Source organism: Cynocephalus volans, chromosome 3 (assembly GCF_027409185.1).
Source record: "Cynocephalus volans isolate mCynVol1 chromosome 3, mCynVol1.pri, whole genome shotgun sequence".
Taxonomy (NCBI): Eukaryota; Metazoa; Chordata; class Mammalia; order Dermoptera; family Cynocephalidae; genus Cynocephalus; species Cynocephalus volans.
In genome coordinates this window covers 35,122,791-35,150,752 of record NC_084462.1, presented here as the reverse complement: position 1 = coordinate 35,150,752, position 27,962 = coordinate 35,122,791, and the positions used below count along the sequence as shown (strand labels likewise).

Sequence of the window (27,962 nt, the reverse complement as noted above, 5' to 3'; positions counted from 1 at the left end):
AAGTGACAGTGGAGTAGCACTCCCATTCACTCTTTCTCCTTCAAGCATTCACCTGTGATGTACACAACAAGACTCTGGTCTTATGGACAAATAAAACCAGGGTCCCAGAGTTGTGTCCAAAACACCCACCCTGTCAGAAAAAGTATCTGTCAGAAAGAGCATCTGTTTGGGCCTGCGAGTGTCCCCTGGGTACCATCTGTGGGGAGCCCTGGCCACTTCCTATGGAGAACACAGATGCCTGCCACCTCTGTCCTTGGGGGCTTTAACCGCCAGTGGTGGAGAGCATGGCAGGGGACAGAGGTGGGGAGTAGATGAAGGTGGAGAGGTGCACGGTGAATCCTCCCCAGGGGATTTAACACCTAGTGTGCTTTTAGCTGCTCAAACTGGCTTAAACAGCGAGTTGAGTTCCACCCTCTCCCCATCCCCATCTCTAGAAGGTGTCTTCTGTTGCTCCCTGGGGTGGTGTGTTAGGTGGTATTACTGGGAGAGCTGCTACAGCGACTTCACTCACATCAACCACCCCGAGCTTCCATTTTATCAGCCATGTAATGTAAATTAAAAGAAAATAAACATGCAAAAAATTTTATAAAGCTTGATTACACTAAATAATGAGATGTAAACGGAAAGCACAGAGTTCGGTTATTGATTCAACTATTTTCATTGTACTGTGAGCTCCGTATGAATGGCTGTCATGGTTTTTGAATCTTGTTTTATCTGCAACCATAACTGATACCCAGTCCCATGTAGATTCTTAATAAATATTTGATTATGAATGAGTTAAACCCTGGAAATCATAGCTTATTTGCATGTGTCTTGGGTTGAATGTTCCCCCAAAACTTAATCCCCACCATAACTGCTGAGGGTGGAAAGTCCTATAATGGTAACTGAAAGGTGGGGCCTTGAAGAGGTGATTAGATTGTGAGGACAGGGGCAGCCAGTTGGCTGAGTTGGTTAGAGCCAGCCTTATGGCCGCACGGTCATGGGTTCATATCCTGGTATTTGTCAGCTGCCAGAAAAAAAAATTGTAGATTCTGAGGACCATGACTAGTGAATGAATTAAAAACAGTGGTCAGGGGCGTGGTTCTGAGGACATTAAAAGAGCACATGAGAGGTTAGTTTCTCTCTGCTCCACCATTTTCTGCCATGTAAGACCCTTTAGTCAGTCGGCACCACCAAGGCCTTCACCATATGTGTTCCCTGGAATTTGGACTTCAGACTTCCAGCCTCTGAAACTGTAAGCAATAAATTTTGTTTTCCTATAAATCATCCAGTTCCAGGTACTTTGTTATAAGCAACAGAAATGGACTAACACAGTATAATATTGGCTTTTTGACTCACATGAAAGTTTTCTGAATCACTAAATCAATAGTGTTCTTAGAATCACCCCTGACTCTCTGAAGAGCAGACAATGCTCAAGAGAGCAGGGGCGTTATTGCTACTTGAAGGCATAACCATGTGGTGTAAGAGCCACACACGGCTGCACCGCCATGGGACAATGCAGAGGATTCGCCTACTTGCATCTAAGGAGGAAAATTAAAGATGGGGAAAAGTCAGAAGTCCACTTTATCTTCTCTGCATGGACACATCTGGCTGATTTCATCATTTAACATTTAACATTTTAACATTTCTGTTGCACTTTTGTTATAGGATGGCAGTTCCAGGTTCTTGGTCAAACCGTGAAGAAAAAGACTTCACAGGGCTGAGAAAAGCCCACATCGCAGTGAGCAGGAAAGGAAGAGGGACAGACGGATGGAACATTCAAAAACAGTACTCTGTTGTAAAGTAAAAGTGCACACAGAAGAGTGTGTGGGCAACCTTGCCAGTGAGGAAAGCCCCTGGATTCTTAGGGGGAGGGTTTATACATTGTCCTCTGTTCAACTTAGTTATCTCGTTAGTGTTTCCCATGTTATTAAATATTCTTCTACAACATAATTTGGATGCCAGCCATCATATTCCATGACATGGATCACCACATGAAGCTTGACCCTTATCTGTTGATGGAAATTTAGGGGATTTCCAGGTTTTTACCTGGACAAGTAATGAACCTGTGAGTCTTTGTGTGCCTCTGATTGCTGCCTTGGGACAGGTTCCTCGGAACGGAGTCGCTGGGCCAAGAAGTTTCTTGATGCCCACAATAGTAGTCTGTTTCTGTTGCTTATAACAAAATACTTGGAACTTAGTAATTTGTAGGAAAATGAAATTTATTGCTTACAGTTTCTGAGGCTGGCAGGTCCAAAGTCTACCTGGTTGTGGCAACAGTGACCCAGGGGTCTCACATTGCAAGATAATAGAAGCAGAGAGAACAGAGAGAGTAACCTCCTCATTCACTCTTTTTTAAAAAGTCCTCAGAACCACGTCCCTGACCATTTTTAATCCATTCACTACTGCACGGTCCTACAATCCAATCACCTCTTCAAGGCTCCACCTCTCAATTGCCATAATAGGATTTCCCACCCTCTTAACAGTCACAGTGGGGGCCAAGTTTCTAATACATAACACTTGGGGGACACAATTCAAGCTTCAGGGAGTTTTCGGGGAACATAATTCAATCCACTACACCCACAGACTCTTGCTGAAGAGAACCTGTGTCCCCACTGCTGTGCCTTTCAGCTACAGGCAGGAACAAATCCCTATCCCCACCAGTCCCCAGTGACAGCCATGTTTTAAGTGTTCAAGCAGTAAGTTTTAAATAGCCAGATTGACGGGTCTGACGCAGGAACACCACTGACAAGAAACCTGCTGCTGAGATTTTCCCACCAGCCTGTGAGGTGGGTCCAATCTGTTTTCCACACCTCTTCCCCCGCATCTTCAACAGTATCCTCATTTCCAGACCCCATGGTTCTTTCTAGATGCAAACACTTGATATGTTTTGTCATACATGGAGGGAAAAAAAATAGCTAAAAATGTTGAAAATACTGAGTACCTAATACATTAGTGCTTCCACGGGATTTACATTTTTAAAGGCTGGAAAGATGACAGAGTGCATAGGACAGGCTGGGGAGGTGGCGGTTTGCGTGTCAGAGGTGGAGGAAGAGGTCTGCTCTCAGTCTTCCTCAAGCCCTGGGCCATGGAGGCACCATGGATGGGGCCGCGGCTGAGGTCAGCTCTGCTGGGTGGGCAGACACAGAGCAAGGACCTGCGTGATGACTAAGCCGACACCCACAGAATCTCCATGGGACGCCTCACCGGGGTCACACGTGGCACATTCACCAGCAGGCAGGAGGGTGGGGCCAGGTGCAAGTGGCCTCAGCCATGCAGAGCCGGTCGGGGAGCCACTCCCAGGGCCAGCCTGTGAGTGGGACAAGGGAAACCAGGCAGAAGGCAGAGCGAGGGTGAAGGGCAGCCAGTGGCCCCTCAAGCCCAGGTCAGGAGGTCTGGAACAAGGAAGATCCCTATGGTTGGTAGCAGTGGGGATGAGGTTTGGGAAACCCAAACTGAGTGGTGGGACCCTCCCTGTACCCAAGAGTGCGATGCAGCAACCAGGACAGCCCTCGGGTGGGAAGCAGACTGAGCAGGATGGCCACCCCAGGGCAGGGACAGGCTGCAGAGAGCAGAGACAAGGTGCAGGCCTTCCTGTGGGGCCTTTCACTCCTTTGTCCCAGTTACTTGACAGTATCTCCAAAGTGTCCTAAGAGAAAAGGCCTTCTCCTCACCTTATTATTACCAGGATTCCACGTGATAGGTATTCATAACAATCATGGTGATTTAAGTGTACTTTCTATGTCCAGGCTCTGTGCCGAGCCTATCACCTTCATGATCTCATTTAATCCTCATGATAACCCTAAAGGTGGATATTATTATCCCCATTTTAAAAGGAGCAAATGGGACTCAGAGAAATCAAGCCCTGGGCGGATCCCTGATGCCAACCCCCGACACTTCTCTCCCACCGGGAGGCAACACATCTGAGGTGGGGACGTGCCAGGCAGGCAGACTCTGCATGATGCACTATAAAGGGCCTTGCAGAGAGCACAGCGTCACAGCGAGCCCCAGCCCAGCCCTCCCCAAACCCCTCTGGCACACAGGCAGACAGCAAGCTTCCACATCTGTCTCTCCTCTTTCCCTCTCTCTTTCTCTCTCTTTCTAATGCTTGTCTGTGGCCTGTTTTCATCCTGGCTTCATTGCCCAACCTACCTTTCCAGAAGAAAAAGCAAGCTAGCTGGTAGAAGTAAAATTAGTTTTTCCCCAAAAGTAACTACACAGAATACAGCCAAGTGTGTTGTCCATTGGGCAATGATGGAGTTTGGATGTATTGTCCCCTCCAAAACTCATGTGGAAATTTGATCCCCAATGTGACAGTGTTGGAAACTGATTGAGTCATGGGGGCGGATCCCTCATGAATGGATTAATGCTCTCCCTGGGGGAGGGGGGTTAATGAGTGAGTTCTCGCTCTATTAGTTCCTGCGAGAGCTCATTGCTTAAAGAGACCCTGGCACCTTCTCTCTCTCTCTCTCTCTTGCTTCCTCTTGCCTTGTGATCTGCTTGTACCTCCCAGCTGCCTGCCACTTTCCATCATGAGTAGAAGCAGCCTGAGGCCCGTGCCAGATGCAGCCGTCCCAGAATCATAAGCCAAATAAACCTCTTTTCCTTATAAATTATCCAGTCTCAGGTATTTCTGTTATAGCAATACAAACGGACTAAAACAGGCAAAAAGCAGATCTGAGGGAGACACACGAGCAGGGAATCTGCCACCTGCTAACATGGGATTCTTCAGAAGGCTTGGGAGAAGACTGTGATTCCTCACCCAGTCCCTCACAGTCCAAATGTATCTGGAGGTAAGGTCTTTACAGAGATGATTAAGTTAAAATGAGGCCATTAGGATGGATCTGAATCCAATCTGACTGGTGTCCTCCTAAGAAGAGGAGATGTGAGCACACAGAGACACCTGGGTGCATGTGAAGAAGCACCAAGAGGGGGCATCTACCAAGGAGAGAGACTTAGGAAACCAGGCCTAGCAGCACCTTGATCTTGAACTTCCAGCCTCAAGAACAGTGAGAAAATACATCTCTGTTATTTAAGCCACCCCATCCATGGTATTTTGTGATGTAACCCTAGCAAACCATACCTTGAGACAATACCATACCGTTGCTATTAATTAATTAATAATTCCTATTAATTAATGAAAATGAAACACATGCTATTAAAACTTGCAGGATGCAGTGAAAGTAGTACTGAAAGGGAAATGCACAGCTGTAAATGTTGACAGTAAAAAAGAAAGACCTCAAATCAACAAATGAACTTCACCTTCAGGAAACAGAAAAAGAACAAACTAAACCTGAAAACAAACACAAATAGTAAATATTAGGGAGGATATTAATAAAACAGAGAATGGAAAATCAATAGAGAAAATTAATGAAACCAAAAGTTGGTTCTTTGAAAAGATCAACAGAATTGACAGATCTTTAGAAAGACTCAGAGAAAGAGAAACTCAAATTACTAAAATCAGAAATAAAAGCAGGGATATTACTATTAATTTCTTTAAAAATAAAAAGAATTTTAAGAAAATACTATGAATAATTGTATGCCAACAAATTGGATAACCCAGATGAAATGGACACATTCCTAGATACAAGCAAACTACTGAGACTAAATTATGAAGAAATAAAAAAATCTGAATAGACCTTTAAACTAGTAAAGAGATTGAATCAGTAATCAAAAGCCTCCCAACAAAGAAAAGCCCTGGATGAGATGGCTGTATGGGTGCATTCTACCAAACATTTAGAGAAAAATTAACACCAGTTCTCCTCAAACTCTTCCAGAAAATTGAAGAGGAGGGAACATTTACTAACTCATTCTACAAGGCCAGCATTATCCTGATACCAAAGTCAGACAAACACTACAAGAAAACTACAGACCAATATTCCTGATGAATATTGATGCAAAAATCCTCAACAAAATACTATAAATCAAATTCAGCAGCATATTAATAGGATTATACACCAAGTGGGATTTATTCCTGAAATGCAAGGATGGTTTAAAATAGGAAAACCAATCCACAAAATACATAACACAGTAAAGAAAGAAAAAAAAACACACATGATCATCTCAATTGATGCAGAAAAAGTATTTGACTAAGTTCAACGCTATTTCATGATTTCAAGAAAACAAAGCAAAGACAAAAACAGCAACCTAGGGACAGAAGAAAATTACCTCAACATAATAAAGACCGTTTATGGAAAACCCACAGTTAACATCATACTCAACAGTAAAAGACTGAAAGCTTTTCTCCTAGGATCAGGAACAAGAGGAGGATGCCTGTTTTGCCACTTCTATTCAACAAACCATTGGAAGTTCTAGCTAGAACAATTAGGCCAGAAAAAGAAATAAAAGGCATCCAAATTAGAAAGATGTAAAATTTTCTCTATTTGCAGATGACACAATCTTATATGTAGAAAACTCTAAAGATTCCATTTTAAAAACCGTTAGAACTAATAAACTCTTCAAAGCAGAAGGATACAAAATCAACACAATGGTATATTCACACAATGGGATTTTGCACAACAATGGAAATGAATGAACTACAGCTAAATGGAGAAACAGGCATAAGTCTTAGAAACATACTGTTGCCTGAAGAAAGGAATTAATAGAATATACACTGCTGCAACTTTTATAAAGCTCAAAACCAAACAATACACTGTGTAGGACAAATTTATGTGGAGATAGATGGATAGATAGATGAGAGAGAGGTACATGTGCACACGTGCGTGCATACACACACACACATACGTGCGCGCGCGCGCACACACACACACACACACACACACAGGAACTATAAATACAAAGCTCCAGAGAAAGATCCCATGTTGGGAAGCAGAGGGACGGGGTAAAGAGGAGCCAATTGGTGGGTGAGCACACAGGGGTCTGTGAAAACTAAACTTCATAATTTATTCACATGTTACAAATGTTATTTTGTCTATATCCAATATTATATTCTATTTTTAAAGGAAGAACGAACTTATTGACTTAAACAGAAGGGAAAGTTGCACAGCAAAAAAATGTTTACAGAGATGATTAGGTAGAAAATGAGAATTCAAGAAATGATGTACTGTACTGAAGACTGTAATGAAATCCTGAAATACCAAATGAGAACTAACTATTTCTACTTATCATTTCTAGTTAGTCTAGAGAATCAAGAAACCCTTATTTTTAAAACTTAAAGCTTTAAGAAATTAGGAGGGAAAACAGGCATAAATAAGAATACTGAAGTCTCAAATGAATCACCAAACCAAGATGCCCTGCATATTACACTGAAGTAGAAAAAGAAATCGAGTGCATTCTTTACAAATAAATAGTTCCTCTACTTTCTCTGTTTGCCAACATAATAAAATCTTATTCATTTATATTCCACTAATCTTGAAAGTGTCTCCTAACTGAAAAATATGTTGGGGTTGATGTTAACCTTTGTTTAAACAATTAGTTTCATTACAGATGGTGCAAATTAATATTAAAAAAGAATGTTGGGCTTGTCAGTTAGCTCAGGTGGTTAGAGCGCAGCTTTATAACACCAAGGTCATGGGTTTGGATCCCTCTATAGACTAGCCACAAAAAAAAAAAAAAAAAAGGAAAAGAAAAGAATGTCTAGAGACTGTTTTAAAAACTGCCCCAGAGGATTTGTGAGGACAATTAACACAAGAATTGTTGAATATGAATATTACTAATCACAAAAAAGTAAAACATTTACAGGAGCACTTTTAGGATTTACTTGAATGTAAGAACATCAGGTGTATTTCAGGTCTTATATGAATTGTTCTTTCCCCTAAGGAAAATGGGTTAAATAGCTAGTGTCCTAACAGTCTGATTTTTGAAATTTATCATTCAATAGAGAGGGGAAAAGATGTGTTTAGGGTGGTAGGGTAGTGACAGGACCCAGTGGGACACAGGGAGCAGACACACTGGTAATATAGCCAGACATGTATGGCTGTTCTTAGCCAGCTTTCCGCAGAAGCTGATGACTGTCCAATAAATGTCAAAAAATCACAATGAAAAAGACTGATGCCCATTTTTTCCAGGGCTTAACAGAAGCAGTAAGATGGAGTCGATCCTTAGGCTTAAGTAATTTCTCAGACATAAAAGATGGAATCCTTCCTTTTCAAAGCAAATGGATGGATTGGGAAAGACTTCTGTTTGGAGTAACACTGCACTGTAATAAACTACTTTTCAAATTTCAACCCAATGACCAATTAAATCAGTATTGGAAAGGCTGTTTCCAGTCAGGAAAAAACTCAAGAGAAGGAGTCAGACTAACATTCACTCTTGTTAGCTGGAAAGCCCAGAAAGTTCATCATTAACAATGAAGGGGCTTGTGACTGGGCATTTTTATTACACAAAAAACAAAATCAACCCTCTTCCCAAAACAAACCAGATGAGCTACGTGTTTTTGAGGAAGATAATATAAGACTCTGCATGTTAATGGAAGGTGTGCAGGCTGTGGGTGGAAAGCTATCCTACCCCAGCTGTCATCCTCTCACAGAGACACCAATGAAAGCTTGAGTCCTGGGATGAAGAACATTCTGCATTGTCAATAGGGAAAAGAGACAGGACTGAAAGAGCCTCATATGTTACTATGTGAAACCTGAGACCGTTCCATTTTGCTAGAGTAGCTCCCTCAAGACCATTGAACAGCTTCTGCTAATGTTTTTCATGTAATATGTGTATGCATACCACTTGAAAAGGGATGAATATTTTTAAAAAATTATTCTAACCAATCACTAATTTGAAGTCACTAAAACTTGAAGGCATCCTCTTGAAGAGCAGGACAATAGATGACAAACTGCATGAAGCCAAGGGCAAGCTGAGTCCCCATCTCATGTTCCTGGTGGACCCTGCCAGTGGCACACTTGGGTATACGTCCTAAGCTCTTCTCGAGACACCACTAGCCTTCCTGGGAAGAGGATATTCTTGTCCTGGTGGCCTGGTGTGGACCTGACCCACACATGGATGGGGACTCGCCACAGAAAATGACGGACAGCACCAGATTTCTCTGCAGATCACAATTCTCTTTACCAGGAGCTATGCACATTTGAACAAGCCAAGTATTGAAAGGATTTTCTGTCCACTTGTTCTATCAGTTAATGAGAGAGGGTGCTGACATCTCCAGACATTTCTTCTTGTGTTCTATTAGGTTTTTGTTCACGTATTTTGAAGCTCTGTTATTAGTCCATAAACATTGAGAATGATGTCCTTTTGACAGATTTTATCATTACGGCCTTCTTGATCCCTCACAATATTCTTTGCTCTGTTACCTACTTTTTCTGATGTTAACGTAGCCAGTCTGCTTTTCTTTGTAGCAGTTTTAGCACTCTGTCTTTTTTTCATCTTTCTACTTTTAACCTATTTGTGCTTTTATATTAAAAGTGAGCTCCTTTATAGGTAACACACGGTTCAGTCTTGTTTTTTTCACTCAATCTGACAATGTCTGCTCTTTTTAATTGGGGCGTTCAATCCATTTACATTCACAAGTAACGTGATTACTGGTAATATTTAGGTTTAAATCTACCATCTTGCTACTTGTTTTCTATTTGTCTATATGTTCCTTGTTCCCCTTTTCCTCTTTTTCCACCTTATTTTGCACTGAGTACTGTGCTGTGATTCCATTTTATCCTTTTGTTGGCTTATTAGCTATAATTCTTTGTTACTTTAGTTGTTGATTTAGGGCATCACTACCTAATGTTAACTTCTCACAGTGTAACTTAAAATGAAATTACACCCATTGCTGTATAGCATAAAATAATCATACAGTCATGTGCCACATAACAATGTTTCAGTCAACAGCAGACCAGATATATAACAACCATGGTCCCATAAGATTATAGTGCTGTACATTTTACTGGACCTTTTCTGTGTCTAGATATGTTTAGATTCACCAGTACTTGCCATTGTGTTACAACTGCCTACAGTACTCAGTCTAGTAACATGCCACACAGGTTTGTAGCCTAGGAACCACTGGCTATAGCACACAGCCTAAGCGTGTAGTAGGCTGAACCATCTAGGTTTAGGTAAGTACACTCCATGATGGTCACACAATGATGAAGTCATCTACTGATGCATTTCTGAGAACATATCCCGTACATACATATACACACATGAACAACCATACACGTCTACAGTATACGACGGTACACCTCCAATCGTGTGCTTCCACTTCTGTCTTCCCATCCTTTGTGGTATTGCTGTCATACTTTCACAGGTGATGTAAAACTCACTACATTTTTACTATTTTTATTTAGATGATCAATCATCTCTTAAAGACAAGAAGAGACGTACATATTCACAAACCCATGGGCACTTCTGGTGCTCCTGTTCTTGTGTGCAGATTCGTTCTCCTCTGAGGGACTTGGAGCTTATACCCCCCTTGCCTGGCTGCACTGTGCACTCACCTTTGTTGTCATGTTAAACAAGCAGCTATGAAGTGGTGCGTTAATGTATCTGCCTCCTCCTTGACTACACCACGAGCCCATTACCCAGCACAGCACCTGGCACACTGCACAGAAAACACAGGAACTACTTGAATCCAGGCTTCCAGAATTTCTCTCCAACAAATTCTTCTAAGTTGACAGTCACAGTTTCCTCTAAATTCATATAGACTAGTTTCTCACATGAAGTATTATGCTACAGTCACTCTTAACAGACCTAAAACATCCAGGTGATATCAGGTTAAGTGATACCGAATATTCACACCAAGACCAGCTAGTCTTGAGGACTGCCCCTTGCTCCACCACAGACAACCCACTGTTCACCAGTTACTGCTATGAAATGGCTGCATGGTCAGGGACCAAGCGTCCCATCCCTTCCATCTCAGTGGGGTCACAGGACCAAGTTCCAGACAGTGGCCAGGGGAAGCACTGTCTCCCTGTGCATCTTCCACTCTCTCTTTCCTCTCTCTTCTCCCACATGCTGACTGGGTGTTACATGCAGTGCCATCCTGGAAGCCATTTTACCAGTCAGGATGCCAGAAAGAAACAGGTGGCTTGCTAAATCAGAATAATTCAGGGGAGCTTTAGCAAAGGGAACATGTCAAAATTGTGGGCAGAGTGCAGGGAAAACACACAGTAGACGTGTTACCACCTTGATCTGAAGGAGACAAAGGGAGAGGTAGTTGCCAGAGCCCAGAAGGAAAGAGTCTAGCAGAAGGGCCATTTTGAAATGAACAGAGGTCTCTGGTTGAGGATACAGCAGCCACAGGGGCCTTTCTGGGAGATTAGAAAACAGAGGGCTGAAGAAATAAATACCCCAATCTCATCATGCCATGCTCCCATGGGCTGAACACAGCCAGAAGCCAGACCAGGAAGCTCTAAGAAATCCACAGAGGTCAGTCTCCCAGAGCAGAGAGCAAGGGAAGAAGGTGGGGGGGACAGGGCCATGAGCATCCATGTCCTGAATAACCCACAAACACACACGCGCGACTATCCTCATTGCCAAGTGAACTTCACATGAGCAAGAAACAAACTGTTACTGTTTGGGAGTTTGGGGTTATTCCTTTTACAGTGGCCTGTAACACTGTGTATGACCTCTCATATTTCCTTTATGTGACTCAAGAAAAACATTCCTCAAACATTCCTTTGCTGATTTAATGGACATGCATTGAGAATAGACGTTTGAACAGTGCTCGATGGGGTGGGGTGGGATGCGGTGAGAGTCAGGAGAGGGACCGTCTCTGCTGACAGCAAGCTTAAGATGTGGGGGGAGAGAAGACAACAGGCTCACATGATAAGAGGCAGATTCCACAGCTGTGGGAGGAGCAGCAGGAGCTGACACCATTTAGCATTTCCCAGGAGCCAGACACAATGGGCGGGCACCCTGGAGGCTGTGCACATCCACACAGGGTCGAGGCCACTGTCCCCATGTAGGGTAAATGCTGGACATAGTCCTGTTCCCCCTTCCTGTGCATACCAGAGTTTCCCTTCCCTGCTGGGATACTGGTCAAGGTAGTTACCCAAGGAAAGGAGCCTCTCCTTTAAGACAAATGTCCCCTCTGAGACAAACGGAAGACTGGAGGAAGCGGGGACCCTAAGTAAGTTAGCACACCGCTGCTAAAACACTCTGGTGCCAGGAGAGTACGAGGAGATAAACTTACCTACTCGGCCAGATCTCCCACTCCTGCTCTGAGTAACCTGAGCCGGGTGAGGGGCACATGAGCTTGCAAATGACCCCTACTTTAATCTGTTCACCATATAACTGTTGTATGGAGCCCGTGGCAGCGCAGATTTCCAGCTGGCTGGCCGCTGTCAGCAACTCCCGAAAGTCTAATAAACCCATGTCTTTACCTATTGTAACACCGGGTGAGTTCTCTGGAATAGGCAAAACACTAGGCGAGTGCCCTGTCAGATCTGGGGCTCCCGCGATACCCCCTAATGGCAACAGTCTTCCTGTCATCTTCCCATTTAAGGATAAGGTCACTGGGAGGAGGGGGAAAACCACTCAGAAAGCCAGGAACGGAAGAGAACTTCCTCACGTGATAGACGCGGTTTAGGAAAAACCCGCAGCTAACGTTCCCTCTGAGAGCGGTGAACTGCTTTGCTGCTGCTGCTTCAACATTGCAGGGTTCGGACCGGCAGCCAAAAACAAACGAACGAAATCTGTACCTGTGCCATCCCCCACCCCCTCTCCTGTCCCCATCTGGAACCCTCCCCCCCCCGGTACCCTGCCATCCCGCACCTGTCCCCTGCCATCCCGCACCTGTCCCCTGCCATCCCGGGGCGCACCAGGGCGGGGCCGGCGGAGGCGAGGAGGGCACAGGGCACCGCGAGGGTCTTCGGGCTCTCGGGGTCTTCCAGCAGGGGACGTACTGGATGACGGGCATGTGTCACACTCTTGGGGGACATCCTAGCTCCCTGGCTTGCAGCATGCCCACGTGTCCAGCGGGCTACACCATGGATGGAGAAATCTCCGCCCGGCCTTCTCTTTGCTCTCAATGCCTTCCTGGACCTACCCCGCAGGCGGGAAGCCCACCCCCGGGAGCGCGGCCCACAGGCTGTGGTCCTCACACGTCATCGGTGTGCCCACGTTGCCCTGCTGCAGCCCGGCCCTCCAGCACGTGCTCGTGCAGACGGTGACAGGGCCCTGCAGCCACTGCGCACTGCCCGGGTCTCTGCGCTGGAACCCAGCCGTTCTACTTCCCAGCGGGTTCCTGCAAAGCCTGCCCTGCTCAGCGCAGACCCACTGCCTACATTTCACTACCGTCTTCCTTTGATCTCAGGCACCAAAACTTCCCCTTGCAAATCAGGAGTCCCCGGTTGCCACAGATATCAGAGAGACTGTGAATTATACACCAGATGGACCCAATTAACTCCCAACTAATGTGACTGGGGAAGAAAATAGCTCATTAGAAACTTGTAAACTAGCAACTCTCCCAGCTGTGTTCTAAGTACAGTACAATCACAGATAAAAATAATCAGCAATTTGCAGAGCAGCTGTTCCTGACCCTTCTACACTTGGAGTCAAGCAGGCTCAGCGTCAGTCTAACTGGAGCACTGCAGGCCTCCGGCTAATCAACCAAGGGCGAATCCGCAAGTTAAAAAAGGAAGTCAGCAGAGCTGGCTGGGAAACACAACAGCAAATCCATAAACCCTCAAAATAATTCCACCCCTCAGATACTCCATAAACTGTGAGTAGACACAAAGCAAACAACACTATAATTCTACTCCATAATACTACAATACTATTTCTACTTTTTTTTTTTTTTTTTGTCTTTTTCGTGACCTGTACTCAGGCAGTGAATGCACTGGCCATTCCTATATAGGATCCGAACCCACGGCAGGAGCGTCGCTGCGCTCCCAGTGCTGCACTCTCCCGAGTGCGCCACGGGCTCGGCCCTCCACATTTTTTTTTACAGAAGTCTAATGCCCCATATTAAAAAATCTCACAGGCAAAGATGAAATTCCAGGCTGAGAAATGTTAAATTCCAGAGCTGTTCCACAAAGGGGAGTCATGAAAAGGCAGGTCTGCTGGCCTGTGCCTAATCAGGCATGAGACTCAGCTGTGAACAAGCACAACACGAAGAGAAAACTGTAAGAAGCACACAGAGCGACAGGCCAGTGACTGCCCAGTAGAGTGGCCCCATGAGGTCTCCCGCAAGGAATTCCAGGCGGTCTTAGAGACAGGGTAGAATGTTAACATGTACACAGGAATAATAAATATTAAAAAGGAGACGGTTTTCAAAAATGAGACCCAAAGGGAATTCTGACATAGCCCATGCTAGCATGTGTATGAAAGTATACTGATGTTGATAAGTTGAAAACTGCTCTAGCGTCAATAACTGAGGGCCGCTAAATCCCCACGGCCCTGGGAGGCTGGGTATGTGGCAGTAAAAATGCCCCCACGTCCTGGAACATTGCTAAACAATTTACTTCAGGCTGAGAGTCCAACATGGTGTCAGCTCACAGAGCTATGAATCAACATAAAGAATGCTGAAATGGACAACGTAACCCTTACTTTTGGATTTAGCAGTTGTTTAAAGAGCAAGACATAACCATCAACCAATCGCTAATTCATGTCGTGCTAGGAGACGGACGTAAAGCCCGACTGGGGGGTTCTCCCTTCTGCTCCCCATCTTTCTCCCCTTTGTGTGATTATAAAAATACTGAAGCTCTGTTTCCTTGGAGCACTTCCCAAGGTACCTTGGAGGTGTTGCAGTCACTTACATTGGCTCAAATAAACTCTTTAAGATGGGCCTCAGTTTCCCTCCTCAGGTAGACGATGTAAAATCACCAGTATGAGCACTGTTGGTTTGAAGGGTTTGTAATCACAGCTCCAACAATATGGTGACTGCCCCTAACATCACTGGCACCATTCCTCAGCACACGTTGGAAAGCCACAGAGAGTACACGGCAGCCACGTTCACCCTCACACACCTGGGAAGGAGGGTGCCTCCCAGGAGGTACAGGAGGGCAGAGGGGCAAGGAACCATGACCTGACCTTGGCAGCCCAACCAAGATGAAGGTGTCCTTCCCTCATCCCAAAGTACGATGGCACAGTCCTCTCCCAGCTCCACGGCCAGAAGTTAGGCCCCTCAACATGCATGACTACTTCCAAGCATTTCTCATGGTGTTGCCCACACTGCCCAAACAATGGCCATTGTGCTGGGTGCCATGGCTTCCACCCTCCAGGCTCCCCACACAAGCCTGCACTCTAGCTGGTTAGGCCTCTGGAGTCCAGACCCACCGCACCCACCTCACGGTTCCCTCCCAGGACAAGATCTACATTCTGAGCACTTTGCACACAATGCCTGTGGCAACCAAGGGGCCGGGATTGTTGTTACATCTACCTTAAAATAAAGAGCCTGAGACCCTATGAAAGCAGCAGCCAACACTTGAGCCCAGGTTTCTGGGTGCTGATGCCTGCTCTCAACTGCTGCCTTCTGGGCTAGCAGCCACCCACCCTGCAGCACCAGCCCACACTCCCCTTCTTGTACACTCACAATAGCTCTGGCTGATAGAACTCATTGTGTGCATGTGTAAATGAGTGCATGTGCATGTACACATATATAAATTCATGAGGTATGTGTGTGCTCTCTGCACCCTGGTGCCTCACGGATTGTCAGATGCCACTGTTCTGCAGGAGCCCACAGACCTCTGGCTCCAAGTTCAAACTAAGTGGACAATGAGGATGTAGGGAGTGGCCTGCCTTAGCAGGGCTGTCTGTCCCGGGGGGGAACCACCCTCCCATCCAAATCCTTGTCTCCCCATAGTGCCCTGTAGGGCACAAACAGCCCAGGCTTGTTGTTGACCAGTACCCAAGGGGAGACAGTGAAAAATGAAGAGACACACTTTATGGGATCAGGAGGACATTACAGGATACTGACCTGTAAGGCATCCTAGTTTAGTTTAGGTTCCTTTTTATAAGCCAGTGAAAATATCAAATTGTACTGATTAAATCAGTTATGTCTGGTAACAAGCTATTTATAGAACATTTTCAGCTGCCAGGACACTTGAAGATTCATAGCTAACTACTTATCAACAAAATAAGAACATACGTTTCTCAAGCTTCCAGGGTCCTGGGTTCAATCAAAGGTAAGACATCAAGGGGAGGGAGAAGGGGGAAGTAGGCAAAAGGGATGCCAGCCTTGCTGGCTTCCCTAGAATAGCAAGGACCTTGTCAGCTTGCTATTCAGTACTCCACACAGGCTTCCGCCTGAGACCAAGCTGAGCTCATGCTTCTCCTTCCTTGAAGAAATGACCAGAAGAAAGAACAGCTCTGACTCCCCAGGCCCCTCGCCTGGGACAGCCAGCTGTCCGGGCAGGTCCTCCCTCACCACATGATGCTCTGCACCACCTCAGGACTCTGCACCACTTCAGGACTCTGCAGAGAGTCCCCACCAGGATGAAGCCCCTCACCAGCTGCACCCCTAGACCTGGACTTCCCAGCCTCCAAAACTGTAAGAAATAAATTTTGTTTCTTTATAAACTTCCCAGTTTGGGGTATTCTGTTATAAGTGACAAAAATCAGACTAAGACGTCAAGTGATCAAAGCGAACACCGTGAGCAATGGGAGAAAATAAAATCCAGCACCAGCTGAGAGGGTGCGGGAAGGAGGGCATGGCCTGAATCCGGGCAGGAGGACACCTCAGGCCACCTAAAACCGGCAGCCTTCTGCAAAACACCTGGACTCTCACCTCCAAAAGGTGCAAGATACAAAAGCTAAGAAGAGACTGAAACAGTGTTCCAGATGAAGGAGAGTGAAGAAACCATGACTACATGCGGTGTCTGATTCAGAAGTCGGGCTCTTTGCTACAAAGGAAGGATATTACTGGGAGAGTGGCAAAAACTTGGCTGGGGTTTCTGGGTGAAGGTATACAGACCTTTGAAGGCCAGTGGGGAAGCTGGAGTGAGACTCTCTGGGAAAGGAGGACATTCAAAAGCAGCTGTGTACACAGGGTATCTAAAAGGCCACACACACGGCCAGGCAAGACACATGCTCAGAAATTTTCTGAGAAGAACGTGAACTTTCACCTCAAGCTGATTCCTGGGCTCAGAGCAACCCTAGCTAGGTGGTGAAGGCCTTAGCACAGAGCCAGCCTTTGAAGACCAGGAGAGAGGGCTATTCTCTCTTTTCATGCTTTTTGGTTTTGGTGTTTTATTTGTGTTTGCTTCAGCTCCTGGCATTCAGGGAACCTCTTTCAAAACATGAGCTGAACATGAGCTAAAGGAACAGACACTTCAGTGATCACACAAAAGGAACAGTCTTTACAAAACAGTTTGGAGACGTTTCAAAACAAAGGAAGCACAACAGCCTTCAACAATTTTATGAAAACAAAAATCAGCAAACTCTGAGGAAGGGGGAGAATCTGATTTTCAAAGTTACCATATTATAATAGTCAAATGCCAAATTTTCAACAAAAAAGTCACAGGGCATAAAAAGAAAAAAGAAAGCATGGCCCATTCAAAGAAGCAAAATAAATTTATAGACAGTGCCACTGAGGGAGCAATCAGACATACTAGAGGAAAACTTAAAAACATCTGTCATAAGTATGTTCAGAAAAGTAGGGAGAACACAGGCAAAGGACAAAAGGGAATCAGGAAAATGACATCTGAACAAAATGAGAATATCAATAGAGGGAGAGAATTTATGAAAAGGAAGCAAACAATTCTAGAGCTGACAAGGACAGCAACAGAAATGAAACAGTATTGTGACTAGAAACAGCAGAATTGGCATCATTTCAAATTAAATTGTTACAAGTGTATTTCAAAAAATTCATGGAAATATTCATATTATTTTTTAATTCTCTTTTTCCATAAACCTTTTGAAGTACCCATGTATAACTTTCCAATCCTACATTCCTCCCATGCTCTGCCACAGGTTAGACTGCACTAGTGTACCATTTCTCACTGGAGGTGCGTATCTTTTCTTAGATTTCTAGCTAATTAGTAGGCCTGTGACTTCAGTTCTCTGATGTATTAAAAAAAAAAAAGGTGTGATTTTGGATTATCTGGCTTTTTCTCATTTTTAGAGTGTGAATGATAGTCTTTCCAGCTTTCCACCACTTAAGCAGAAGCCAGATATCAACATTATTATTTATAATGCCCATGATATTTATTTTCATTAAATCCACAGATTACATTAATCTATATAATAATTTAGGGAGACTATTTATCTTCTTTATACTTAGCCTTCTTATCTAACTATATTAACCTATCTCTCCATACAGCTCTTTGATTTTTCTGCTAATTTTATATTTTGATTAATAAATGTCATGTGTCTTCTTCAGTAAGAGCATTTCCATATATTCCTATTTATTATGAAAGTGATGCATTTTAAAATAATATTTTATGTCTGGTTATCACACACTGTTACTTCACTGTATAGTTTCAATAGTTTTTCAGTTAATTCTTGTAGAATATTTTACAATTGTTAATTATGAATAATAATTATCCCATTGCCTCTGTCATAGTTCAGGCTCCCGTAACAAATGACCACAGGCTAGGTAGCTTATAAACACCAGAAATTTATTTCTCATGTTTCTGGAGTCTGGACGTCCAAGGTCAGGGTTGGGTTCTATTGAGGGCCCTCTTCTGGGATGCAGATGGCAGACTTCTCATAGTGTCCTCACACAACAGAAAGGGGTGAAAAGACTTCTCTGGGGCCTCTTTCCTAAGGGCACTCATGTCATTCATTAGGGCTCCAGCTTCATGACCAAACCACCTTCCAAAGACCCCATCTGCTAACACCATCACGTTGGGAGTTAGGATTCCATTAAATTAACTTTTGGGGAGACACAATCAGTCAGGCCATTGCAGCCACTTTAATATTCTACCTACTGCTTTGGTCACAATAGAGAAAATAATACCAACCTACTCTGACCCACTGTTTCTAGGATCAGACATCAGACCCCGTTGTTTCTTTCTTTCTAGTGCATTATTTAGTGGTTTGTTGTCTATTCGCAAAATTTTGCAACCCATCACCACTAATTGTAGAACATTCTCTTCACCCCAAAAAGAAATCTTATATCCATTAGCAGTCACTCCCCCATTCCTCCTTTCCCTCCGCGCTACTAATCACTAACCTACTGCTATCGGCTGAATGTCTGTGTCTCCCCCACACCCACCCAGAAATTCATATGCTGAAATCCTAACTCCCAAGGCAGTGGTGTTAGGAGGTGAGACTCATGGGAGGTGATGAGGTCGTCAGGGTAGAATCTTCATAAATGGGATATTACTGCCCTTATAAAAGAGGCCAAGGGAGCTACCTTGCCCTTTTCACCATGTGAGGACACAGCAAGAAAGCCTCAGCTATGAGGAACAGACCCTCACCAGACACCAAATCTACCAGCCTTCCCAGCCTCCAGAGCCATGAGAAAGAAATTTCTGTTGTTTATATGCTGCCAGTTTATGGCGTTTTGTTATAATAGCCTGAATGGACTGAGACACCTACTCTGACATTTCATATAAATGGGATCATATAACTTACGGTCTTTTGTTTCTGGCTTCTTTCACTTAGCATAATGTCTTTAAGAGTCATGCAAGTTATAGCATGTATCAGAACTCCATTTGTTTTTCATGGCTGAACAATATTCCATCGCATGAATATGCCACATTTCATTTATCCATCCATCAGCTGATGGACAATGGGGTTGTTTCTCATTTTGGCAGTTAGGAATAATGCTGCTCTGAACATATGTATACAAGTTTTGTGGGGGCATGTCTCTTCAATTCTCTTGTGTACAAAACGAGAAATAGAAATGCTGGACCATATGGTAACTCTATGTTGAACATTTTGAGGAACTGCATACTGTTTTCCAAAGAAGCAGCAACACTTTACATTCCCACCAGCACTGCACAAGGGCTCCAATTTCTCCACATCGTCCCCAGCACTTGTTACCGTCCATCCCTTTTACTGCAACCATTCTATTTGGTGTGAAATGGTATCTCACTGAGGCTTTGATTTTTGATTTGCATTTCCCTAATCAACACTGATGTTGAGCATCTTTTTACTTGTATATCTTCTTTGAAAAAATGCCCATTCATATCCTTCTCATTGGTTGGGGGCGGGGGTCTTTCTATCATTGAATTGTAAGAGTTCTTTATATATTCTAGATACTAGTTCATTATCAGGTATGTGGTTAGCCAGTATTTTCTCCCATTCTGTGGGTTATCTTTTCACTTTCTTGATAGTGTTTCTTGATGCACAAAAGTTTTTCTTTTTGATCAAATCCAATTTATCTATTTTCCTTTTGCTGCTTGTGCTTTTGGTGTCACAGCTAAGGTATCTTTCATAATTCAAAGTCACAAAGATTTATAATTATGTTTTCTTTTAGGATTTTTATGGTTTTAGAACTTACATCTAGGTCTATGATACCTTTGGAGTAAATTTTCATATATGATGTGAAGTAGGGGTCCAACTTCATTATTTTGCATGTGGATATTCAGTTATCCCAGTACAATCTGTTGAGAAGACTATTTCTCCATTTTAACCATCTTATCACCCTTGGTGAAAATCAATTGACTGTAAATATAGAGTTTAATTCTGTACTCTCAATCCTCTTCCACTGGTCTACATATCTATCCTTATGCTGGTAACACAGAGACTTAATTACTAGAGATTTGTAGTAGATTGTTTTGACTATTCTGGATTTCTTAGCTACAAATTACATTTTTAAAAATTACATATCCTTCAACACAGATTTATAATTTCTTTTTTATGAAACTGTCATTTAAAGCAGATGGGAGGGCCGGCCCGTGGCTCACTCGGGAGAGTGAGGTGCTGATAACACCAAGGCCACGGGTTCGGATCCCATATAGGGATGGCCGGTTAGCTCACTGGGTGAGCTTGGTGCTGACAACACCAAGTCAAGGGTTAAGATCCCCTTACCGGTCATCTTTTAAAGAAAAGAAAAAAAAAAGCAGATGGGAAAATGAAAGAGTTACATACAAAAGATAACATTTATACTGTGTTTTATATTTTCCTATGTAGATTCCTCTACCAGCACTCTTTTTTTCTTCATGTGGATTTGATACACTATCTAGTGTGCTTTTATTTCAGCTTGAAGGACAGTATTTTTCTTCCAACACTTTATATACATCATCCCACTGCCTTCTGGCCTCCATGGTTTCTGACAAGAAATCAGCTGAGGATCTAATTGTATTTGACAAGTTCCTTCTCCCTTGCAACCTTCAAGATTCTCTTTGTCTTTGTATTTCAACAGTTTGGTTATAATGTGTCCTACTAAGTCTCTTTTTGATTTTACCTTACTTGGAATTCATTGATCTTCTTGAATTTGTAGATTCATGTCTTTCACCAAATTTGGGAGGTTTTCAGCCATCATTTCTTTAAATGTTTGTGCTGGCCCTTTCTCTCTCTTTCTCTTCTCTGTCTATAACTTCCAAAATCCGTGTTGTTCTGCTTGATAATTTCCCACAGGTCCCTTAAGATTTATTCATATCTCTTCATTCTTTTTTCTTCCTGCTCTACATACTGAACAATTTTAATTGTCCTATCTTTAGGTTTGCTGGTTCTTTTGTCTGCCTTCTCCAGTCTGCTGTTGAATCCCCTTAATGAGTTTTTCATTTCGGCTATTGGGTGAATCTCAAATGCATTATGCTAAGTGAAAGAGCCAAACTCACTGGTTCCATTTATATGATATGCTTGAAAAGGCAAAATTAGAGGGACAGAAGACAGACCAGTGGTTACACGTGCTGGTGGGGAGAGGGAGGGTTTGTGGGATGATAGACATGTTCTATAGCTTGATTGTGCTGATAGTTATGCAATTGTATGTATTTGTCAAAACTCATAGATCTACACACCATTTCTGCTGAAACTATACCTCAATTAAAAATATATAAACAATAGTTTCAAGCAATATGCAACAACACTGATAGTACTTACAACACATTGTTACATTAAAGAACTAGAAAGTAAGATATATTCTATGAACACAACTATGTAAAAACATGTACTACATGTTGGAAAAGACCAGAAGGGAATACAGATAAAGGAAAGTAGATAGTAATCATTGTGTTAGGGTCATTTTTTCCCTTCAACTTCTAAATTTTCAGCAATATATTTATTTTCATTTGGTAATAATGAAATACAGTACCAATCATGACAGATGTAAAAAGCTGTCTTATAGTAGCATATTAGTGCATTGCTGTTGCTTATAACAAAATACCTGGAACAGGGTAATTTATAAAAAATGAAATTTATTGCTTACAGTTTTGGAGGCTGGGAAGTCCAAAGTCCAGGGAACACATTTGGTGAAGGCCTTGTGGTGGCAATAGTGACAGCAAGGTGTCATATTGCAAAATGGTGGAGCAGAGAAAAATTCCTCATGTGCTTTCTTTTAAAGCCCTCAGAACCATGCCCCCGACCACCATTATTAATCCATTCACTACTGCAGGGTCCTGCATCTAATCACCACTTCAAAGCCCCACCTTTCAATTACCATAATAGGATTTCCCACCCTCAATAGTTCCAGTGGGGATTAAGCCTCAATGAGGTTGGGAGGGCATTCTGCCCCTGATCCCCCAAACTCATGTCCTTTTCACACACATATATGTTCATTTCATCTCCAAAGTCTTAACTTGTTTCAACTCAAAAGTCCAAAGTTCAAAGTCCCATCTATGAATTCAAAACAAGTTATCTACTTCCAAGACACAATGTTGGGATAAACAAAGGGTACATATTCACATTCAAAAAGAGAGAAATAGGCCAAAAGAAAGGAGTAACAGGTCCTAAGCAAGTCTGAAAGCCAGCAGGGCAGGCATTAAATCTTAAGGCTGAAGAATCATGCACCTTGACTCGATGTTCAATGTATTCTGCATGCTGGTGCAGGAGTTGGGCCCCTAAGTCCTCAGGCAGCTCCACTTCTATGGCTTTACTGGTCTCCAGCCATGCTTCAGCTGTTGCAGGCTAGCATTGCATGCTGGTAGCTCCACAGTTCTGGGGTGTTCATGGCAGTCCTACTCCCACAGCTCCACTAGGCATGGCCTTGTGGGGGGGTTTCTGCTGCAACTCTGACCCCACATTTCCTCTTAACATCACTTTAGCAAAGACTCTATGTGGTGAATCTGCCCCTGAATGCTCTGGCATTCTGGAGCCTGCAGACCCAACACCACATGGACACACCAAGGCTTCTGGCACGTATCTTCCAAAGCTGTGGGTCCAGCCACACCTGGGGCCAATTTAGCCATCGCTGGAGCAGCCAGAACAGCTGTGATGATGGTGCTGGAAGCAGATTCCCAAGGTGGCCCTGGGTAGTGAGTGTGTGGAGGGTGCCTCATGCCTGTTCCCCAGGACTATTCTGTCTCCCTAGACCTCAGGGCCTGTAATGGAAAATGAAGCCTCCAAGATCTCTGAAATGCCTTCAAGTTCTCTTTTCCCTTCTCTTGTACTTTCTTCTTTACTAATCTCTTCTGCAAACAGTCACTGGGCTACACCACTGAATTGTTCTCCTGAAAATGCTCTCTGCTTCTCTACCGCATGGCCAGGCTCCAAATTTTCTAAATCTTTACACTCAGCTTCTCTTTTAAATTCTGGCTTTATGTCATGCCTTTGACACCATAACTCAGCATAGGCTGTTACAAGTAGCCATGCAGCTTCCTGAATGATTTGCTACTTAGAAATTTCTTCCACCAAATACCCAGATTCACAACTCTTAATTTCCAACTTCCACAAGTCCTAGGGTAGGAACACATTGCAGCCAAATTCCTTGACAGTTCACAGCAAGGGTGATCTTTGACCCAGTTTCCAATAAGCTCTTTCTTATTTCTATCTGAGACCTCCTTAGGATGGACTTTACAGTCCATATTTCCATAAGCATTCTGGTTGCCACCGCTTAACTAGTCTCTAAAAAGTTCCAAACTTTCCTCATCTAGGCATCTAGGCTTTTTCTAGCCTGCTCCTTCAAGTTCTTCCAGCCTCTCCTCAACACCCAGTTCAAAAGCCACTTCCACATTCTCAAGTATTTGTTATAAGCAACACCCCACTTCTCTGGTACCAATTTTCTGTATTAGTCCATTTCTGTTGCTTATAATAAAATACTTGGAACTGGATAATTTATAAGAAAATGAAATTTATTGCTTACAGTTTTGGAGGCTGGGAAGTCCAAAGTCCAAGGAATACATCTGGTGAAGGCCTTGATGGTGGTGACAGTGACCCAAGGGTCTCACATGGCAGAAAATGGCAGAGCAGAGAGTGAAAAACTCTTCATGTGCTTTCCTTTTAAAGCCCTCAGAACCACACCTCTGACCACCATTTTTAATCCATTCACTACGGCATGGTCCTACAATCTAATCACCTCTTCAAGGCCCCACCTTTCAATTATCATAATAGGGTTTCCCACCCTCAACAGTTACAGTGGGGATTAAGCCTCAGTGAAGTTGCGGGGGAGGCACATCTAATCTACAGCAAATAGTTGATCTTAATTATTTTTATATATCCTTTCAAATTTGCTTCTTCATCCAACTTTCCATCAAATACATTAATGCTAAGTGGAAAACTGAAAGGTAATTAGTTAATGTTGAAATTGAAAATTTTAAGGTCAATTTATTACTGATTTGTGAAAACAATTAGAAAAATTAATTACATTTCCCACTGCTTAGAAATAAATCTTCCTACACAATCTTGCCTAAGAATAAATGTGTAATTTTAGTTTGTCAGTCTGACAAACAATTGTATTTAAATATGTCTATTAGTTCTTGTGTGCTATTTTAAGATGAAAAGGGACATTGATTCGAAATTTTCTCAGATTTGAGATTCCAAATCAAGCTGTATTTAATTAGTCAAAGAGAATGAGAAAGCGAGAGTGGAGAGAGGAAGGAAGGCTGTGTATAACTCTGCCTTTCCTTTTTTTTTTTTTTTTTTTTTGAAGAAAATTAGCATATTAGACCAAAAAAAAATTAATCCTTAACTTGAAAATTTTGTTTGTTCTGTGTCCTTACAACTGTACAGACAAAATGTATTCCTCTAACTTGGGAGGCCTCAGGTAGCAAAAGGGCGAAGTCTTCAGCTCAGATGGGTGGAGAACAGTTCTGGGCTGGAGGTACCGAGCAGGCCCTTATCCCAAAGACCAGGGTCAGGTGCCACCAGAATGAAGTCTGTTTTCCTTTTACGTCTTTGTGGTCGATTCCCTCTGTTATAGGAGGACCATTGTCAAAAGAGGGTAAAATCATGACTCTCATACAGATATAAAAAATGAACCTGTGTCAAATATTTTGTTTCACTCAGTGATTAGAAGAAACCATTAAGATGCAAAGAACCACGTATATGTGGTCAAGGAGGGATTCTGGACTGAACTGACAAATTGTCGCGAAGCTGGACGATGCATTTCACAGACACAATTCAAGTTCATTTCTAGGGACAAGAATCATTTGTATTGTGATCAGTTTTCTGATCAGTTACACACAATGAAAGATGCAGATAACCTCGAAGGACCCCAGACCTCACTTAGCTTCCTACAGAAGACACCAGTCATCTTTTTGGTCCATTTCAAAGTGTTTCACAATTGTTCCCTCCTCCACTCTTCATCTTTGCGGTAGGCAGCATGCAGCACGGCTCCTGGTGACCCGCCTCCTGGTGCTTACACCTTCTTGTGCTCCTGTCCCCTTGGGTGTGTGTCACTTCCATGACTAGGTTACAAAAGACTGTGTCTCACGCCTGCCCTGGTGGAGTGGGCCACCCAGTGAGGAACTGAGGTTTCCGGTTCGGTTTGGCTCCTCCTCCTGCTAGAGCATAGAGTGCTCACACGGTGAGAGCAAAGGTGGCATTGTCTGCTGGTCCCCAGATCCTCACAGGCCTCCTCAGCAAGGGGGTCCTCATCCATGGCTACTGCCTCCTAGCTGGCACCTCCACTCTGAGCCCAGCCAGCCAGTCCTCAGCCTGCGGCCTGGATGTGACTCATCCACAGGTCCCTCTGCCCTGCGGAGGAAAGCCCCGGACCAGCTCCTAGACACTCCCTGCTCTGTCCCCCTCTCAGGGGAGGTGGAAATTTCCATGCTCTGTCCTCACAGTATGGGGGACAGAGAGGTCAGGAAGAGCTGGACAGAGGCCCTCCTTTTGACCCCAAGGCTCCCCTGATCTGACTGCTCTAGCGAGCCGGAGCCATCCTGATACCCCCTCCCTGTGCCCTGGGCAGGCCGTGAGGCAGCAGCACCTCCAGCCCACCCCTCACTCTTCTGTGACACCTGCCCACACTCTCCCTCCTACAGCACCCGGAGTCACGCCCACGTGGTCAGACCTCCTGTCTACAAAGTCCAGGTGGCCTCCGCAGGCCACCTCCTGGTACACTGAAGGAAGAAGTGAGGTAAAAGAATTTGGAAAATACTTGCTCTGGTTTTCCTTAGCAACACCTTGAGCAATAGGTATTACTCGTGGGGACAAGCACACCCCAATCTGCAGGGTAATCAATATATCCTGACACAGATAGACATAGACAAGTCCTCATAGGATGCTGCTTTTATTATTATAAGGACATGTGTGTGGACTGCAAATTATGAATTTGGAGTGTGAACATTAACATGTAAAATCTGTATATTGTTTTTACATGATCAAATATTTAAAGATTTATGAAAAAAAAATTTTATGTGAATCCAGATTTTTCTGACTTAAAAAACAATATTCAATTAATTCACTTGCTATATTTATAGAAATAAAGTATGTTCTAAAATATACATATATGTCTTCCAAAACCATATAATACTTTTAATACCTTAAGTAATATATTAAACTCTAAGTCTTCATGCCACAAACTCTCTTCTATTTTTATTATCTTTTGGAGCTAAGTTAAGTTTGTCCTGTTTTAGAAATATCCCTAATCCAAAACAGACCACGAAAGTGATCTAATGCTGGAAAGTTTCTTAGAAAACTTCTTGAAAATTTTCCCACAAAAAATGTGAGGGAACTATGTTCATGGAAACCCGATATTTTGTGAATTCCACCTTTATGTGATAAAACTATTTTAAACTCACCTCTTCTCCATGAGGAATGTGCCAAAATCCCTGCCCGCAGGAGCCCAGCAGCTCTGCCTAGCTGCCACGCTGGCGCCCCCTCCTGACCTGCGGTTGCTGGGTCCTGCAGGCCCTAGCCCCGACGCCAGGTGCAGCTCGACCTCCAGCGCTCCGGAGCCCAGCCGGCCTTCTTTGTTCTCTAGATGCATGTTCCACTGCCAATCTTCTCTCTAGGGCCAGCCAGAAAGAAAGCACCACTGGTGAAAAGCACACCAGGAACGTCGTTTGCACCTTAGGGAACACATACTTACCAAATGGAACAATAGGAAGGCCACTTATGATGAGGCCCTTCTAGTGTTCCAGCACTCTAATATCACAGGGGAAAACGTGTATGCTTATCTCCAAGGACAAACATTCCAGCATACCGCAGACTAAGTATTCAACCACAGAGGCTTAGTTATGTAAACTGCAATATGCACATAGTACGCAACGCTGTGCAGCCTTAAAAATGATCTAGAGAGATGTTTATTGATTCTGGGAAGTGTTAAGGATATGGAAAGGACAACTGACACACTGTGACGTTTTTATTGAAATAAATATGTGTAAATTACATGCATAGAACAGAAAACCAGAAAGATAAACCCTCCGAAACATGGCTACCTCTGAATTGTACAGATGACTGGGGCTTTTTTCTTTGTCTTTGTCTATGCTGTGGTTTTTATATTTTTTGCACCTAGCAAATTAATATTTTTGTGATGAGAAGATAATAATACCTACTATAAAACTGAGAAAAAATACTATACTGTATGGTGTGCTACTTTTGAAATTGTATTTGAAGAAACCCAAGCAACCAAGGAAGTCTATACATCCTTTCTACTACTGTTATTGCCCTGCTTTAACCAACCACCAGTACTGAAAATGATGACTTACAAACCAGTTGACCAAAGGCAGATTGTGTTGGTAGAACATACTTGTATCAAAAAGTGAAATAAAAGCAGTGTGTTGATTTTATGCAATATTTTCACTGGTCAGAACAAACTACATACACACATACAAGCTACAAAATAAAAATTGTGTGATTTCACTGATTCC

General features: G+C 43.3%; 1 protein-coding gene across 1 annotated transcript in view; it reads right to left on the bottom strand.

The window, feature by feature from the left end:
* The window catches only part of OCA2 (OCA2 melanosomal transmembrane protein), a 309,735-nt gene extending 282,656 nt beyond the window's left edge, over nucleotides 1–27,079 (bottom strand). Inside the window, exon 1 of the mRNA XM_063091522.1 lies at nucleotides 26,892–27,079. Coding sequence (XP_062947592.1) covers nucleotides 26,892–27,079 — 188 coding nt within the window. The remainder of the gene's footprint in view (nucleotides 1–26,891) is intronic.
* Nucleotides 27,080–27,962: the final 883 nt, after the last annotated feature.